This window comes from Nipponia nippon, unplaced genomic scaffold, assembly GCF_047370975.1.
Source record: "Nipponia nippon isolate SJK-2023a ecotype South Korea unplaced genomic scaffold, ASM4737097v1 scaffold_6, whole genome shotgun sequence".
Taxonomy (NCBI): domain Eukaryota; kingdom Metazoa; phylum Chordata; class Aves; order Pelecaniformes; family Threskiornithidae; genus Nipponia; species Nipponia nippon.
In genome coordinates, this window is record NW_028262380.1 from 70,801,903 (window position 1) to 70,819,590 (window position 17,688).

Genomic DNA, 17,688 nt, shown 5'->3' on the forward strand with positions numbered 1-17,688 from the left:
GATTTAGTCAAAACAGAATTTGCTTAAGCATTGCATTTTTGGCTTTTACTTTAATAGTAGTAATTTTCTGGCTGTGAAGTAAAGTCTATACAAAAAAGCTCCATCTCTTTTATTGTACGGATTTTCTAGGTCATTTTCCAGATCTCAAGATATGGAGAGCTGTGTAATTTGGCCCAGCAAAAGATACTATCTCTTTCTCCGAATGGACCTGTTACAGTTATTTTGTCATATTTTTTATGCTATGGGTGTTTTAAATTCCCTGCATGACTTAATTATAGTAAAATCACATGCAAAGATCACTTAAGGTCTTGCTGAGGCTGTGTGTATAACATGTATCGAAACACAATTTCATTTCACCCTGAACCTCAACAGAAGAGTCTGGCAAGAGAAAACCTATCAATAGATTTTTATTATTTTTTTTTTTTAAATGGCTGTAAGAATTCCTTTAAGTATGTTTTCATGTAAGCTGAAGAATAGCAGATAAAAGCTGCTACATATTTGCAAAGCCCCAAATAAAGCAAATGAACAAGAATGGAATTTGTCATAATATGGTACAGCTTTAATGGGCTTGTACATGTTATGTGGTTTTGACAAGTGTAGTTTTCATCTTAAAGTGCTGCAGCATAAAAGCATGCAGGGAACGGAGCCGAAATGAGTTCATATATGTTGCCGATCTTAACTCTATGTGATGCGGTGTTTACAAACTTTATTACTGTTTTCATCTGGCTTCTCAGACTCTTCTAAAAGGGCTGCCTACGTTTATCGGACGTGGTGCACTTCTCTACTGATGCGGTCTGCCCGTGGAGCTGAGAATCCACTGGCTTTGTGGCTGGGTGATGGCTCATCAAGCAACGGTAGCAGACGGTGCACGGGTGAAGAAGGCTTCACGCAGGTCCTTGTAGTTGCAGTGTGCTGTTGCCTCCTCCGTAACGGCAGAGGCCACGTGTTGTGCCGGCAGCAGCCTCGGGGAGCTCTCTGAGAGCTGCTACCTGCTGAGAATGCCACTAGCACTTGCTCCAGAGGGGCCCGAGCCAATTCTGCACGAACTAATGCAGCAATGTGATGATGATTTGGGTTTTATTTTAGTCAATGTAAATGTACCCAAAGACGAAATGAGCCTCCTGCTATGAAAACATGAAGTGGTCTGTATCTAAGGCAATGCAGAAATGAACTGAGCTTTCATTGCATTAGTAGTACACAACACTGCACCACTGTTGAAAAGCCAGGGCTAAGCCATACCCTGAGTTTGTTATATGAGGCGTTGGGAGAACTATTGAGGAAAATTCTTAATCTGGAATTCCTGCTTCCATATTTTGGTCAGTTGATTGTTTCGCCTGTGGCTGAGAAGGGGAAATAGAGTTTTCTGTCTTTTCGTCAGAGGCTGAGCCAGGCATCTCTGAGGCTGAAAGGAGGTGATCATCATTTGATAACAAGAAAATGTGTCAGAAGGCTTTCACTTGGTGGTGCAGTCAGGCTGGCTGGGGAGCCGGGCTAGCTGGCGTGACACAGCGTTTTGTTGTCCCTCTTCACGAGATACAGATGAGTAATGAAACGTGTTGATAGCAAATGGTTTGTTCAGTGGCTTACACGGAAACGTAACCAGATATACGTACAGGTTGGTTAACTGCAGGTCTAGCTGAATGAACTAAAGCTTACAAAATTCCTTGGAAAAAATGATTAAAATATATCAAAAGTAGTTGTGATACCACGGCAGCTCCATTGTTTAGCTTATGAATGTTTTCAAAAGGTATTTTTTGATATCTCTTGTGATACCATGGTTTAATTCTCACAGGTGCCCTCTGCTATGCTGAACTAGGAACATGCATTAAGAAATCTGGTGGTCACTACACCTATATCCTGGAGGCCTTTGGCCCATTACCTGCTTTTGTGAGAGTCTGGGTTGAATTACTCGTCATTCGGTAAGTGTATCGTGGCTTTTCTGTGTTTGGGGGAAGCACTTATTCTTTATATGTCAATTCAGGTCCCCATTTTTTGTTTTTGTGGGGTGTTGGAGGACTTAACTCTTGATTACTGTGAAAAGCACTAACTGGCCAAATAAAGCAACAACACCAAGTCCTTACATATCTAAAATGTCCGAAGTGGTGTTTTGGCGTGTCTAAGCCTGTGGCTCATGCAGCCCTTGACGTTGTATAGGTGAGTTACAATATGAAGATGCCAAATCATCGGACCATATAAAATAAATTTTCTTAATGTAAATGGATCTTTGTATCAAACTCAAATGTGCCCCTTTGAATATTTTTATATATATATATATATATATATATTTATATTTTTTTTTTTACAGTATGGCTGAGGCTGGAGAGCTTGTTACATGCAGAACAGGGCAACTCACTTATACAAAATGACTTCAGGAATGCTCCGTTCCTGCCTCAGGCTAGTTAGCACTCCTTTCCCCTCTTTTCCGCAATCAGCAAATTAGTCACAAAAGCAAAAGCCTCATTTCAAATCACAACTATGTTTACATAATATTGACAAGTTCTAGCATAGACTGTTGAGTTTAAAAGCACTGACAGTGCTGAGTCATTATGAACCCATAAATCTTTATCTTCTTTCCGGAGGAAATCATTGTGTATGTCTGATGGTCCCTTACATCCTCCCCACCCCACCTTTGAATTAACTGCATTATTTCCATCAAGCGCGGTGGAGGAGCAGATGTCTTAACCATATTAACTTTTTGCCAAAAAGGAAAACCAGACAGAGGAAACAAACCTATGTTCACAGCACAGTGCTGTGAACGTAGCTGTATCAGTGCACGTTGCAGAATCAACAGAAGAGAGCAGTGTTAGAAATCCTGCTCTTAAGCTGCACCTTACTAGGCAGGGGGACCTTATTAACCTAGGCACAAATACCCACAGGAAACAGGCTTCATAAATTCCTCTCCTCGCAAAATTATTATTTTTTTACGTATAACAGTGTCCCAGGAGTGTCATGAAAACACTCCTAGTCATCGTGATCTGTCCCACACCCAGAAAATAACCATCTTGCATGGGAAAGAACATCAGTGGATTCTTTAATCATCAAATCTGAGAGGCAGCGAGGGAGGCGTACTTGTTATAACTTGCGATGATCAGAGCAGCGCTGCCACAACTCCGTGTAGAGTTTTATGTCTGACTCCTGCATCGGTAAACTAATTGGCTGCTGCTATCAAAGAAGCTGAGACCTAATGTGTAGGTAGGTCTTTTTCAGTAGATGAAGTTGCACACACGCTTCTCAGCTAAGCTGTTTTTTCCTCCGAAAGATTGCAGGATTATCACACCCACAGGCTGGTGGAGCAGCCACAACCAAAATAAACATTTCCGGCTCTCGTATATCTTTTCAGCCACCATTTTACAGTCTAGGACACACTTAAACTCTGCCCACACACTGATTAAACTCTGCAAGCATCACCTGCTGTTTAGAAGTGCCTTACACTGTGCTGCTCCTCATCCAGTACAAGTAGGAACTTTTTTTCTCTCCAAAAGTCAGGTGGCAGGTATATTACATACCTTTTAAAAAAAAAAAAAAACCAAAACTATTTTTCAAACAAATGAAGATGACGGTGTGAATGCATTGTCTGTAGCGCTTAACTATGGTGGTTGCTAAACACAGGTTGGGTGGGAGTGAGCTGCCAAGTCAGTGACTCACTCCCCTACCATATGTGCTGGGGCACTAAGCCTGCTCCTTCCCTGGTGGCTTTTTGTGCTTCTTGCCCTTCAATGGAAGCTGCTAATGGGCTTTCTGTCCCGCTCCTGAGCACACAGCTGTTAAGGGGCTGCCAGTCTGTCCTTGGGATTGCAGTCAAAAGGAAAGTGCCCCATTCCTTCAACTTCCACCTCCATTGATCAACTACACTGCCAGCAACATCTCCCTCCGAACATGGGCCTACAAGAGACACAGATATTTATTAGAGGTATAATTTAGCAGGTATGTTCTTAGAAACATAGTGGTGTGGATAGCAGCAACTGCCTCTTTAAAAAGGCCTTTCTGAAAATGAGAGGGAAAAACCCAGGTTCTGCAAAAAGGAGCTGGGACTGAGGAAAAAAGTCTGGGAAAGCTCCAAAGACCTTATCTTTCATCTGATCTAGGATACTTCAAACTACTTTTGGCAGGCTGCAGTATTTAAAAGCCAGAAGCCTGGTAATCTTCTCATGTAAATTAGAAATATTGCACCGAGGTGAAGTCAGTAAATGTATGTGTAAATCCAGCGCAGAGGATAGTTGGTCCCTAAACGAAGGCGAAAGTTGCAAAGCCAATTGTTGGCCAGTGAAAGGAACAGTCCTCGTGCGTGGGGGATGCACAAGCAGCAGCCCTCCCTTGCCCATGCAGAAACTTTCCAAGGAAGACACGTCTGTTCTGTGCTCCTCTGCTGTTTGGTCCAACACAGCGTGTGACATTTTGGTTGAGTCATAACGCTAAGAACGTGGGTTTTATTTTAAAAGTGGAACTCTCTTATGGAAAATTCCTTTATTGTTCGATGGAGAATAATAATAATTCTGCAGAATTTTTACACTGTTCCATAGCATTTTTGGCAACTATATTTTTATTAAAATTCTGTAACGTGGGGCATTTTTTTATTAAATGCTGTAGATTTTTTTCACAAGAAATTTGCATGGACTCTTATTTAACTCAAAAGTCCTTTGAGGCAGAATCATATGTCCTTTCGTCCTTATTGTGTACGAGTGTGTGATGAAGCACAGATGCCACCAGCTGTCCTAAGAAGGGTGAAAGTGTCCTCCCAAACCAAACGTGAACAGACCACTGGATCTGTAACATGCAGACAATGTCTGACTTGAGGCACAGGGTAGTTTGCTGTTAATATGTGTCAGTGCTAAGGCTTCTGGCAAACATTTGGCTTGTCTCAAAGAGAAAAGCTGTATGAATGAGTATTTCAGATTTATAAATGCAACAACTGCATGTGTGCCTTTCTTCACATTTCTCTGTTTCATGGCAGGTGCTTCCTGTACTTAGAGGATTTTTGTTCTCACTCGCAGTGCTAGGAGGTTGTTGGTCAGTAAAAGGAACAAGTTCTGTTTGCATGTTAGGAAATCCCATTTTCATTCATTTCTTGCATTGTCTCAGATTTTGATAAGAGACTTGCGTTACTTAGTAAAGCAGAATTCTCAGCTTGATTGAAATTAATTTGCTTGTGTCTCTGAGGGGTGAGATACACCTGGCCACTAAAATTCAGTCCTCAATGACTTTTACTCAGGGTTTTGCCCATGTAATCTAATTCCGGCTATGTTCACTTCAAACAAGTGAATGAAGATTTCTATTGATACCTTTCCTTTCTGTTTACGGACGCTTCACAACATGGAAGTTGTAAGAGAAATCCTGGTAAGAAGTGTTGCTCTCAAGATAGAACTGCTGAGCAAAGCTCAACTGCTTGTGGTTTCCTGCTGCATTCAGAAATCATGGCACACGGCAGCATAGTTACAAGCAAGCACCAAAATTAAGTACATTTCACAGTTCTGTGATAGTAAAGTTACAGCATGATCCCATAAGAATATTATCTATGTAATATTGCGGATTAATTTTGTGATTTTTTTTTTTGTTTGTTTTCACTCTAGCCCTGCTGCCACAGCAGTGATATCGTTGGCATTTGGACGTTACATTTTGGAACCTTTCTTTATGCAGTGTGAAATCCCAGAACTTGCAATTAAACTTATTACAGCTGTTGGTATCAGTAAGTATCCAATTTTAGGTTTCAGGGAAGGGTAAAGATGATGTAAATTGGAAAAAAAAAAAAAAAAAAAAGTAATCTCACACTGAACAGGTAGTTGTTTGAGGTGAATCATTACAAAATGACTGTGCATCCAATGCCAAGGGCATCAGCGTGACTTTTTGCCCGGGTATGTGTGTTTGTGAGCATACGCAGTAGTCAAAAGAATCCCAGACTTTATTAATGGCAGGGAAAATCTGTTGCCAAGGCTGATTCTGTTGCCGCTTGAATTAATGGCAGAACTCTCATTACTTTTGTGGAAGCAATTTCAGTCCCTAAGAGATGGTGAGCCACTGCCAGAGATATGGAAGAATGATTACCTGATTTTAAGTGCTTTGCTCTACCTCTGTTTTAGGAGGCAATCGAGCGCCAAGTATGATGCCATGAAGAAATGTAGTTCTCCTCAGTGGAGCACAGGCAACATGAGATCATCTTCCCTCGTCCCACTCTGTCCTTCATGGCAATAAAACTTAGAGACACTTGCGGTTCAGGAAGCAGGAACCCAGCTCACGACTTTGGGAGCAGGGTGTACAGCTTGGTGAAAATGCATGTCTATTACCAGCAGCTTGTCCAACTCTTGCTAACTTTGTGATTAGTGTAAAAGGGACTATTTAGGGCTACAGAGAACCAGTAATTACCAGTAGAAGGAGGAAGGCTACCCTGAGACTAGGAGCTTTACAGTGTACCTGGGCTGGTGCGGGGGGCCGCATGAAGTGGGAAGGCACAAATCGTGGTGCCGTGTGCCCGTAGCGCTAGAGGCTTGTTTCCAGTTCTGCTGGTCACTGGTGATGATTCTCCTTGCACACGTGCACACACATTCGCGTTCAGCTGTGTGGGGAGGAGAGTGCGGAGTAGACCCGAGTAATTGGTAACAGATCGTTCCTTTCAATTTGGCCAGTGCACACATTGGAAACAAAAGGACTGCAAAAAGGAATTAAGACATGCAAAATGATCAAAGGCATGCAGGAGACCCCTTCAGTTTTGCACAATAATAGATTCAGATGACTTTTTCTTTCTTTAGGGTAGGGAGTTCAATTGACACTGAAATATCCAGTCTCCGGGTTACTGTGGCTTTTTGTAGGAGCTCTCCTGATAAGAGTTCCCTTCTGCCAGGAGTGTTAAAAAAGTCAGTATGTGACCACATTTCTTTCTAACTTAATTATGCACAAACTATAGGTTTCATAGGAATAATTGAATTAGGGCTTGAATTTTGAGGTCAATGAGTTTTTATAGCTACATCTGTCTAAAATATTTCAGTGCAAGATAAGGGTGAAACAGATGTTAGGTAACTTCAAGGTCACTGAGACAGAAGGAATGTTAAGTGAGGACTCCATCAAAGCATTTTGTTAAGTGCGTGTGATTCAAGCACAATAAGTGAACAATTTGAAATAGGTTTTTATTGCTTTTAATTTAATTGAAAATCTGTGTGATAAGCCAGAGCTTCGCAAAGTAATTAAACAAAGAAGTAGCATTGCAGGGGGGGTGGAGTTACACTGAAATAATTACAGCCTAAAGGGAGAGAGGAGTTCACAGCAAACTGCTCCTACAGTGAGCGTGGGTCTGTGCAGCGCAGGTAGGATGAGCTGTCGTTTCACCGAAAGAAGGGATTCTTGTAGAAAGTTTGTAATGGTGAATGGGACAATGCCGAGGAAAACAGTGACATGTCAGACTGAGGCTTTATCTTTATTTTTTGCAGTATGCTCTACAGTGGAGTTTTGTTTGTAGCAGTTTTTGATCATATGGTACGCTTAAGCTCAGGGATGCCAGAGTGTATGACTTATTCTTGTACGGTAAGAATTAGCTGTTGTGGAGGTAATTGTTACGAGTGTTTTGTATTGTGCGTGTAGCCAGAGTGATAGGTAAGATTAAGGTGGTGTTGAGCTGAACAGACACGTTGGAGCCCTGATAATCCAACTTAATGATGCCAAAGGTAGTGTTTGCTTCCAATGAAAATTTTAAGTTAATGAGAGAGTGAACTGATGTGCCTTTTGTCTTCTTGTCCATTCCTGGTCCCTTCACCCTCCTGTGCCTGGTGACAGAGCGCTCGCTGCGTATCTGTCTTTACTGTGTGGCTGGGAAAGGTAGGGGGAAGCACCGTTAAACTCTGTCCTTGGGTGAGGCTTTGTTCCGTAGTTTTACCTTGCCATTTCTGATCATGCTAGAATGGGCAGGAAGAGATTCTGAAAAATCTCCAGATGATCCCCTGCCCCCAAACACAACCAACGTATCTAAACAATTTCTGACAGATGTTTGTCTAAACTGGTCTTAAAACCTCCAGTGAGGGAGTTTCTAAAGTCTCACCAATACTGTAGCCCACTTTTTTCTATCCTTGTCACAAGATAGCTTTTCTCATTTTTTTCCCACCTCTTTTTCTGCAATTTAAGCCTATTATTAAAAGGTTGCCTGAGATGGATGCAACCAGGATTATGATGGGGAGTGACAAATACTGTTGGTTCTCTACCAGCTGCAAACAAGTACTTCTCATAGAGGGGCTACAGCCCATTCTGCTCCCGGCGTAAAAAAGGAACGACGGTGCAGCAGAGATGATGTAGATCAGGTGAGAGCTAAAATGGAACTACTGGGGATGGTGACCTTTAAAAAAACCCGTCATTCTTGGTTTATTATTTATAAGAAAAAAGCATGTGCTGGGCACAAAATTCCCCTTGAAATCACATCTGTTCTGAGTAATTTTGAACAATCTGTAGAAGCACATTCTCTGTTCCACAATATGGTGCCTTTTTTTTTTTTTTTTTTTTTTTTTTTTTAATAAAAACAACCAACCAAAAAATCCAAACACTTCAATGGCCTGGTAGAGAGAAGGATGCTTGTGTGGAGGTTCTCTTCAGATACCCCAGCTTTCTGAACCTCTGAAGCAAAGGCTGCCTGTTCTTTTCAAATTTAGAAATCACTTTAATTCACTTGATATTTCTCAAGTGAGTCTCCATGAGTAGAAAAACCTAGGCAAATACTGGATACGCATATCTCAGTCTATCTGTCAGTCTCTCATAAACTTTTTCTAAACTCAGTAAATTTAACTGTACCTGAGAGAAAAGCAGACATCTCAAAGATACCTAATTACTGCAATTTTTATGAAAATAAGCGGACAGGTAGAGGAGAGAGAACCTGGATGTGCCCCAGCATAGGGAAGGATGGCTGAAGAAAATGCAAACAGGAGATAAGGCCTTCTGAATGCCCAGCTTTGCTTGAGTTGGACACAACAGCCCCAGGACACAAAGCAGAAGGGATGCCATCCGCCTTTGTTCTGATGCTGAAGATGGTCTTTTTAGGAGAAAGAGTTGCAAATTCATTTCTCTCTTTAAGTGAAAGCTGGTAGACTCCGTATTTATTTTTTCTTCCAATGAAGAAACAGCCTATCACCATACCTATCACCATGCCTATCACCACTGCAAAGCACGGTGATAGTGCAAAATACCCTTATATTCATATATTGCTTTATTTGTATCTTTTAATTCTTCTCCTAATGGTAAGCTTAAATATATTTGTAACAGGAAGGGATAAATTATACTGTGCAAAGGTATTGAACTGTACTATCGATATGTAACCTGAATCTTAACTGAGCCTGTTCCAATCTTTTCACTTGGCCTCCATATCAGAAAGCAGATAAACAGGTTTCAGCTATTAAAAACTGTGAGACTGAAAGCAGGTTATCAACTCGCATATGTTTTTAAAGTTTTTACACTCATTCATGCGTATTTCAGGCATTTTACGCTGCAATAATGTATAATTTCCCCCTTTTTTTGGAAGTCTGCCAAAAAAACCTCAAATACCCCAAACTATGGCTGTTAGAGGCTTGAAAACCAAGGTCAGCTGTACAGATCTATCAGTGCTTGCTGGCAAATGCTCCAGCCCAAAATTTTATTGGCATAAATTTGGTGTGTATGTCAATCTATAGCTAAGTTGCTTTTTTTTTTTTTTTCCCCATCATGGCAGATGTTACAGACGTCACTCTCTACCACTGACAGTTTTCAGACAAGCAGTTCAAATTAAGACATCTCTTGGCTTGCAGGGATAGCAAAAGCTGCTCTGATGGGTGCTTTTGTGCCTCCTGTGCCTTCGTTTTAACTGACGCTTTAGGATCTGCAAATTGAGGGTATTTTTTGCTTTGTGTGAATGCCTTGACCCTAAAAGCCTGACAAGTTAGGGGAGGGTAGTTTCTTTGGTTTCCCACTGAGGCAATGGTACGTATATTCTTGAAAAGTAGGCCAGGATGTAATGCTTACTGCTGCTTCTCCCATTAGATTTCGTTACCCATCTATAGCTGTGACTGTGTGAAGGGAAGATATTGTCAAAAGCAACGTGATCAGTGTTACCGTTGTGTTTGATTGTTCATGAACCCCATTTTGTTCTCCTTCCATACTCCCCTCGGTCCTATAGGATTCATCTCGCTTTTAGTTAGGTGTTTAGTTTAAGGTAATTGTCTGTGCTCCCCATAGAGTTAGCGGAGAAAGAGGGAAAGAGACATATTGTCATATTCTTGAAGGCAACTCATCTCATCTGAGACAGGCATCTGAAAGAGGTGTTGTTATTCATCCTCTGGAGGTAACTGTCTCTTCACTGAGAATGCAGCCACACTAGATGCCTGACTTTTAGTTAGCAAAGTTAGAGATGAGTCCTCCTTTCACTGCCCTTTTGTTTGGGGAATTGCTGCTTCCTTCTGATCTTTGCTGTGATCCTGTATCAAAGTGTCTGCAATCAGTTTCTTGAAGTATCTCCATGAGGCCCTATTCATAGACGAGAGGTGTTGAATAATGACCATAGTCCCAAGATAGGATTTCCTTCTTGAATCCTGGCACAGTTGTCATATTTTTTAGCAGCTTTCTTCGTAACTCTTCCATTGCCTTTCGCTATCCGGTTGCTAACACAACCGGTATGGTGCCTGTACGTGATAGCAGTATAAGCCTCACGTCCCTATATGTCTGTTATGCACGTAGAACTGCTAAGACTAAATATGATAAGACGACTGTAAATTCTTATAGCCTATTAAGTCCAATAAAATGGAATTAAAAAAATAGCAAATTGGTCTCAAATCTTCTAAGTACTTAAGTCTCAGCCCTGCAACCTGAACTACTATATTTGTGCAGTCGTCCAAATCTGCAAGGGACTTCTTCTTGTCGAGGACCAGCAAAACTAATGGCATGTGCACTGGACTGACTGCAGGTGTAGCATCCCTTCAGCTTCCCGATTAAATGTTTCCTGCCAACCATAGGTATACATGGAAGTAATAAAGCAAAAAATAAGTATTTGGATCTCAAGTGATACTTCGCAGAAGTCCAAGTGATTTCTTTGTGACTTAGAAAAGAATGCCTCAGGTCTAAAATATGGTGAAATACAGAACTGAAAAAACATTTTGACCTTTAAGATCTTTTTTTGGTGAAAAATTCACATTAATTGATGTTGCGAGTTTATGTTGACTTTTTTTTGAGAGTAGGGCCCTCTCTTTCCCAAATAAAAACTTCTAATATTTTTTTCTGGAATTTTTATTTTATTAAAAATATCTAAAAAATACACTAGAATCCAGGTTACTTGGAATTTTCTCCCTTTTCCATTAAACCAAAACTACTTTTGGTTTAAATTGGGAAGAATTTTTTGTGATATATTTTTTGGCCATGCCAGTGAACAGAATCTGTATAAAACATTTGGGATAAATCAGTGGGTTTTGCTGCCAGAAACCTCGTACCATGCCAGATTTACAGCGCTAGCTCATACAAACTAGCTCCCAGACTCTGGCGGGCGATAACTTGTGTGTTTATGTGTCCTAAGATGTGTGATGTGGCTGGTGATACAGACAAACCTTGTGAGCTCTCTCTTGTGAGAGCTTGAAGTATGGGAGGACTGTGATGAGCTAATTCCTTAGCTCCATACGATGGCAAGAAAGAGAAGATGAGTGAGCAGGCTTGTTTGACTATGTCCACCTTTCCCTGCAGCAGAGGGGGAAAGGGACTTTTTATCTAGTGAAATGACTCACATTTTCCGTTCTTTAGGTAAATTATTTTGTTTTAATATCTAAACTCCTTTATTGATTCTGTTGTGCCAGGGTAATTGTTTAAATAAGCTAGAATAACTGGCACTCGATGATAAGACCTACCATCCTCCTGTCACTCAGTGCTGTAGTAAAGGCCAGAAGATGCTCTCCCTGACCCAGAAGGAGATGTGAGCTGAGCAGGCAGGAGGTAAAAGCCCTTCTCACTTACCTCTCTACGTGTTAGTGAGGTGCAGACCTGGGCTTCGTTTTCAAGAGTAAAAGGTCTCTGTTTCTTCACCAATTCCCAACAGGGACAAGCACGTTACTTGTGCTCTGGCCCTCCTGCATCTCTGGTGGCATGGCAATAAGGGAGGAGAAAGATTGGAAAAGAGAAGCAAGGGTAAATAAGTGGCAAATTTATGTGAGGCCTAAATGGCGGTGAGAAAGCTTAATATGATTATTACTTGTTATTGTTTTCTGAAAATGCAAATCTCTACTCAAACCAGCACTGATACAGAAATCTGGAGTGACAAGGACTGGGCAATTAATTTCTTTCATCCAAGGCAGGGTCCTGCCAACCCATTGTCTACCAACAGCTAATGATTCTGGGTAAACAAAGCTGTAATTTCGTCCAGAGGGAGCCAGGCAGAGAACGGAGAGACGGATGGGCCGCGCAGTGGGTCAGACAGAGGGGCTCAGCTCAAGCGTTTCATGCGGCCTCTGGAAAGGGAATGTGAGAAGCCGGGAGGGCAGCAGCTGGAGAAGGTTATCGGGGTGTATTTCCTTTAATGCATCAGGATCTATTGTGTGTGTGGCCTCTCTGCTGGCAAAGAGTTTTGTGACAATTTCAGCAGCAAGTATTTCTTTCTGACTTTTCTTTTTCCCCTTGCAGCGCTGGTGATGGTCCTGAATAGCACGAGTGTCAGCTGGAGTGCCCGCATTCAGATTTTCCTTACCTTTTGCAAGCTTGTAGCAATTCTGATAATTGTAGTCCCTGGAGTTATCCAGCTAATTAAAGGTATGAAATGAAAAGTAAATGCTTTTAAAGTGCTTTTATCTTTACCCTCCCCAGTCTTTCCCCATCTGCCTCCACCAAATAATGCTTATAGCAGCAAAATCTCTTAATTAGTCTGTGCTTGTTTAACTGAAGCTCTGTACTGTCATGTAATTGATTAGAAGTGGAACTACACTGGGATGAACTGGTATTTCCTTCAGCATGCCAATGAGTCTGTTTAGATCAGACTCAGTTTTCAAATGAGCAACAGGATTACTCTTCTCTGTAATTTGCCTTTCGTGTGAACTTTGTGAAAGGGGCAGGATGGGTTTTAACGACAGATGGGCATACGCCTCCCCAAAGCACACGCCCAGTCCAGGCAGAATGTGTGTCCTTTAACTGGGCTAGTGCCTAGTCCTGTTCGGTACTGGGTATGTGGTGGTGGAGGGGGCTCAGAATTGGGGAATATATGACAGAAGCAGTACCATGGATGCTGTTCTTCTACTTTGGTGATGTAAATTGTGAAGTTAAAGCTGCTGTACTGGCAAGAGAAACCGTAGCTAGCTATTGCTTTCATGGGCTTCCTGCTTGCAAGTACTGGATGCTCATGCTGCGTGCATGCTTTACTTCTTTCAAGTGAAAAAGCAAAAGGTAGTAGTCTAGGGCTAACCCAAGCATAGGTAAGGAAAGCAGAAGTGTTTGGAGGGCCAGAATTACTCTACAGACTCTATCAATGTTGCTGCATAAGCAAGGAGTGTGAAAACACATCTTTGTCCTCCCCAGCAGCATGCAGCACGGACATGACTGCACAGGCCTTTTCTTGGTTCACTGGAAGTCATTTGGGTAATGCCATGCTGGCAGAGAAACTCTTTTCACTGACGTATGCTCAGCTACCTAAAGAGACTTTTCCATTACAGCCCTATCAGCAGCGGGCGTGAGATGGTGACGAGCCCCAGCTCACGCTCGTGCCAATAACGCTAGACAATAACCACACAAAGCACAAGGACCATTTGGCACAGAGGGTCAGAACGGGGAACACTTTTTAATGAATTGGTGGCAGTTATTATCTAACAAAAATTATCACAGTTGTTGGCTCTGTCCCTGGCGATGCTCTTATGATGCTTCACAAAGCCTCCCATCTGAGTCAACAGCACAACACTAGGCTCTGCAGGTGAGCTCAGTTTCTCTGGGACAGGCAGTTCTCTGTGGTTAGCAATAGCCTCTCAAATAAAAGTTTTCCTGTGGAGTGCTCTGCTGATTCACTATTTCTGTTTTCATGTTTTTCACTTCCTTTCTGGCAGTTTCAATGCCTCTTCCCTCACCTCCTTTCATGTGCAAAATTTCTCTCTGTTCCCATCCACCCTATTTTTCCTAGACCTTTAGAGCAGGCTAGACCCAGGTTCGGATGGATTTTGCTGCCCTTAAGTAGCTCAGATAGTGTCCCTGATTCCCTACTGGGACCTTCCTCTGGCCACAGCTCTTCCCTTACCCAAAAAGCCTCTGTTTCATTGGGAATTTTTTGGGCTCAGTAAAAACTGAGTAAAGGATAGAGGATTTTACTCACCGCTAATTTAAGTCTGAATGAATTCTTCTTCTTTCTCTTCCTGTTCTGTGAAGGATCATTGTTTCTCAGGAAATTTGGGATATTGTAGGGAGGTCTTACAAACCATAGAGCACCTTATAAATGAATAGGAGCATAGCACAACTCTTACAGGTTTGCATTTACAGATATGTAATTCTTACTTAGTGTAACATTAATATAGTACCGACTATAATGTGGTAGGGAGTTACTAAATTTTTCAGTGGTAGAAATGTTTAAGATATTGGGTTTGTTTACCTTAAAAAATGTTGCTTGTGAGTGAAATGCTAGCAATGTTCCTTTTGATTAAAATGTTAAACAAGTGAAATTTTCCACAGCAAAAACTACAGAGCTCATGCTCTTTCATGTTGATGTAAGTCACTGCTGGAGATGACAGTGCAGTGAGTGTCATCAAGCTCAGAATGCTTTGAAAAAAACTAATCGGTCAAATTCTGCTATTGCATGACTAGGGACACCACGAAACCTTTTACAATTGCTGGCAGACTACAGCTGCAAGGGTTGGGTCAGAAATTAAGGTCAAGGGCAGAACTTGAAGTCAGTGAACTGTTGGGTGATTAAATGTTCCATGGTGTGATATATTTATTTGCTTTAAAGTAGTAGGTGACAAAAGAGCTTATTTTTCAATATTGTTTTTGTTGATGTTGCAGGAGAAACACAGCACTTTAAAAATGCCTTTGCAGGGAATGATGCCAGTGTTATGGGATTACCACTTGCTTTCTATTCAGGAATGTATGCCTATTCAGGCTGGTAAGTTGTTGAAACCCATAAGTATTTGTCCTGAAAACAGACACTAATATGCCCTAACAAAGACATTTATTTATATGAAGAAATGAGTAGCACATTCCACAACTTTTTGCCAAACTACATTGTGTAGTAAGCATAGGTCTCACCACTGTTCCGTATGCTCAGTAGTTGTTCTGCAAGCAGCTCTACAAAGGAAAGATTTTTCTTCTCCAGTGTACAATAGGTAAACATGCACTGAACACTAAAAAAATCAGACTTTTATTTCTGTTCTTAAGACTAGAAATAAAGACAAGAAAGGAATGTTCTTAAATTTTCATTAGGTATTTTGAATAAAGGATAAAAGGGATAATGAAGCTTTAATTTTTTCTGAGCAAGTCAGTTATTACATGAAAAATCTATGAACTGTTACAAAGTTGTGAATCTCCATCCCACTTCTGTGGACCTCAGCCTTTGCTTTATAAAAGCCGTATTTGAAGAATACCACAATAACATCAGTATAGACCACAAAACAAGGTAAAAAACTATATTCTTATGCCTCTTGCTCCGAGGGAATTGGACCTCACTTAACAAGGAGTGCAATTGGCTTCCATAGAAGTCAAGTGCTATTGACTGTGAGCAAAGGCATGAGAATCTGCCTTCAAGAATTCTGCTCAGAACTTGAAAGTAAGTTCTCTCCCTCTCCCCCACCAAAGTATACAGCAGCTGGTTTGAAAGGTGCTGCCGCTCTTCGAATCTGCCTTACGATTTATTCATGCTTAGTGAGGGCTCCACATTGCACAGTGCCAACGTGCTTTTGCAGCAGCAGTGTGGGGGGAAAAAAAGACTACAATGCACGGAGTGGGCTTATTTTGAGATAGCTTTGTCTACAGGTCTTCCCTTTCCTTTCCATAGCCTCACAGGCAGCCAAGTTCTTTACCTCGCACAAAAGGCGAGGGCTGAGAGATAAGGGTTTTATTTATTTAATTCGGAGGGACAATGGGCCGAGCATTTGAGTTCTCTGCCTGTCTGTAGCTCCCCGGTTGCAGGAGCATTATCAACATGCACGCTGAAGTACTGAACAGAACTTTTATATTAAAGGGGGGGGGGGAGGGGGGAGGGAACCCAAGAGAGTCCAAAGCCTTTATCTGTGATAGATGTATAAGAAAAGAGCCTGATATTTTGAACCCTCAAAGAAATTGAACTCATTATGTGGACAATCTCTACCTTCTTCCCACTCTGTCATATAACCGCCTCTGTCTCTCATATCCATACATGTGATGGTTTCTCACTTTTAAAATATTAACCTAACTGTACATTTTTGTATGAAGGCAATTTTAAAAGCTCTTTAATATTATTCACCATCAAGGCACAGTTAGTTTACTGTAAAATGCTACATCAAAAATACTGTTATTCTGTTTCTTCTTTCCCATTTCTTTCCATTTTCCACCTAACATTCCAAACCCCTACAATAAAAATCATCTGGTTTTCCTTTACACCTTCTGACTTTTATTTCAAGGTCCTTATTTGGCACTTATAAAAGAAATTAGCAGGAAAAGACCTAATTTGGCTAGTGGTTCTTCCCAGCTGCCTATTTGTCTTTGTCACCAGCTCAAATTGATTGCCTCAGAGCACAGCAGAGCAGACCATTAAGTGGAGTGTCAATACCCTTGCACTATCAGTTTCATGGGGCTAAATCAATCCAATAAGCTGAATGTGAAGGAGTGTTGCAAGTGTTGGTGTTGTGTCCCAGGACGCAGGCAGAATTTTATGTATAGCCTATGGCACTATTAACTTCTAATGATACAGCTTTAAAGAACAAAACAAAGGTAGTATCTCTTATATGTGTGGGTTCATCCTGCAAAGAGCAACTGTAGACTATTGGGTATATAAAATGCTGGGTGAAAAAGGGCAAGTAGAGAAAAGAATGCAAGGAAGCATGTCTTTGCATCAATAAAAGGGCTGATGCAAGGCTGTCAAATTACTTCTGTCTAGAAGCAGGACTAAGATCAGAAAGAAGCAGCTGAACGTCTTACTTGTCAGAAGCCATCTCTCCTTTGAACTATCCCAACCTCTTGTGCTCTGTGCACTAGCAAGTTTAGAAACAAGTACTGGGGTTTTTGTATAAGGTGGCAAATCTAGTTTTACAGAATTTCATGCTCAGTCACAAAATCACATTTTTTAAAACTGTGAGCCAGTGCTAACTCGTTCTGCTAACCCAGATCTGGCCCAAGACTTGTGATGGAGAAAAGTTCCCAGACTTTCTGCCAGATCAGGTACCGTTTGTTTATTCACTGTAGGACTGTTAGGTCAGATATCGTTTGTCTTCCTGCGTCTGTCCTAAAAGTAGAAAGCCAGCATAAACACTGCATTGACTGCTCTGTTTAATTAGCCAGGATGTGACTTTGTGCCGTATCTGAGCCAGGCGCATCTGTGTGATCCAGCGATGCACAGACCTGGTGCTAATAAATGCAGAACAGAGGGTTCAGTGACCTTGAGGCTTATGGTTGCTTTGTATGCAGGGCTGTGCCCAGTGAGTAGGTCCTATGAATTCCCAGTGAGTAGGTCCTATGAATTCCCATACATAGTTGTCCCTTGCACGCTGCTGGAATACAACCAGAGTGCAACCTGTACTGGAGGTTGTGCAAGAGCATGCAGGATTAGCAGCCTGG

General features: G+C 41.5%; 1 protein-coding gene across 3 annotated transcripts in view; it reads left to right on the forward strand.

Moving 5' to 3' along the window:
* SLC7A11 (solute carrier family 7 member 11) overlaps positions 1-17,688 on the forward strand; it is a 113,469-nt gene that overhangs the window by 55,481 nt on the left and 40,300 nt on the right. For all 3 annotated transcript variants that reach the window (XM_087736048.1, XM_087736047.1, XM_009468745.2), the window contains 4 exons: positions 1,793-1,919; positions 5,568-5,683; positions 12,595-12,720; positions 14,944-15,043. In XM_087736048.1, coding sequence (XP_087592174.1) covers positions 1,793-1,919; positions 5,568-5,683; positions 12,595-12,720; positions 14,944-15,043 — 469 coding nt within the window. The remainder of the gene's footprint in view (positions 1-1,792; positions 1,920-5,567; positions 5,684-12,594; positions 12,721-14,943; positions 15,044-17,688) is intronic.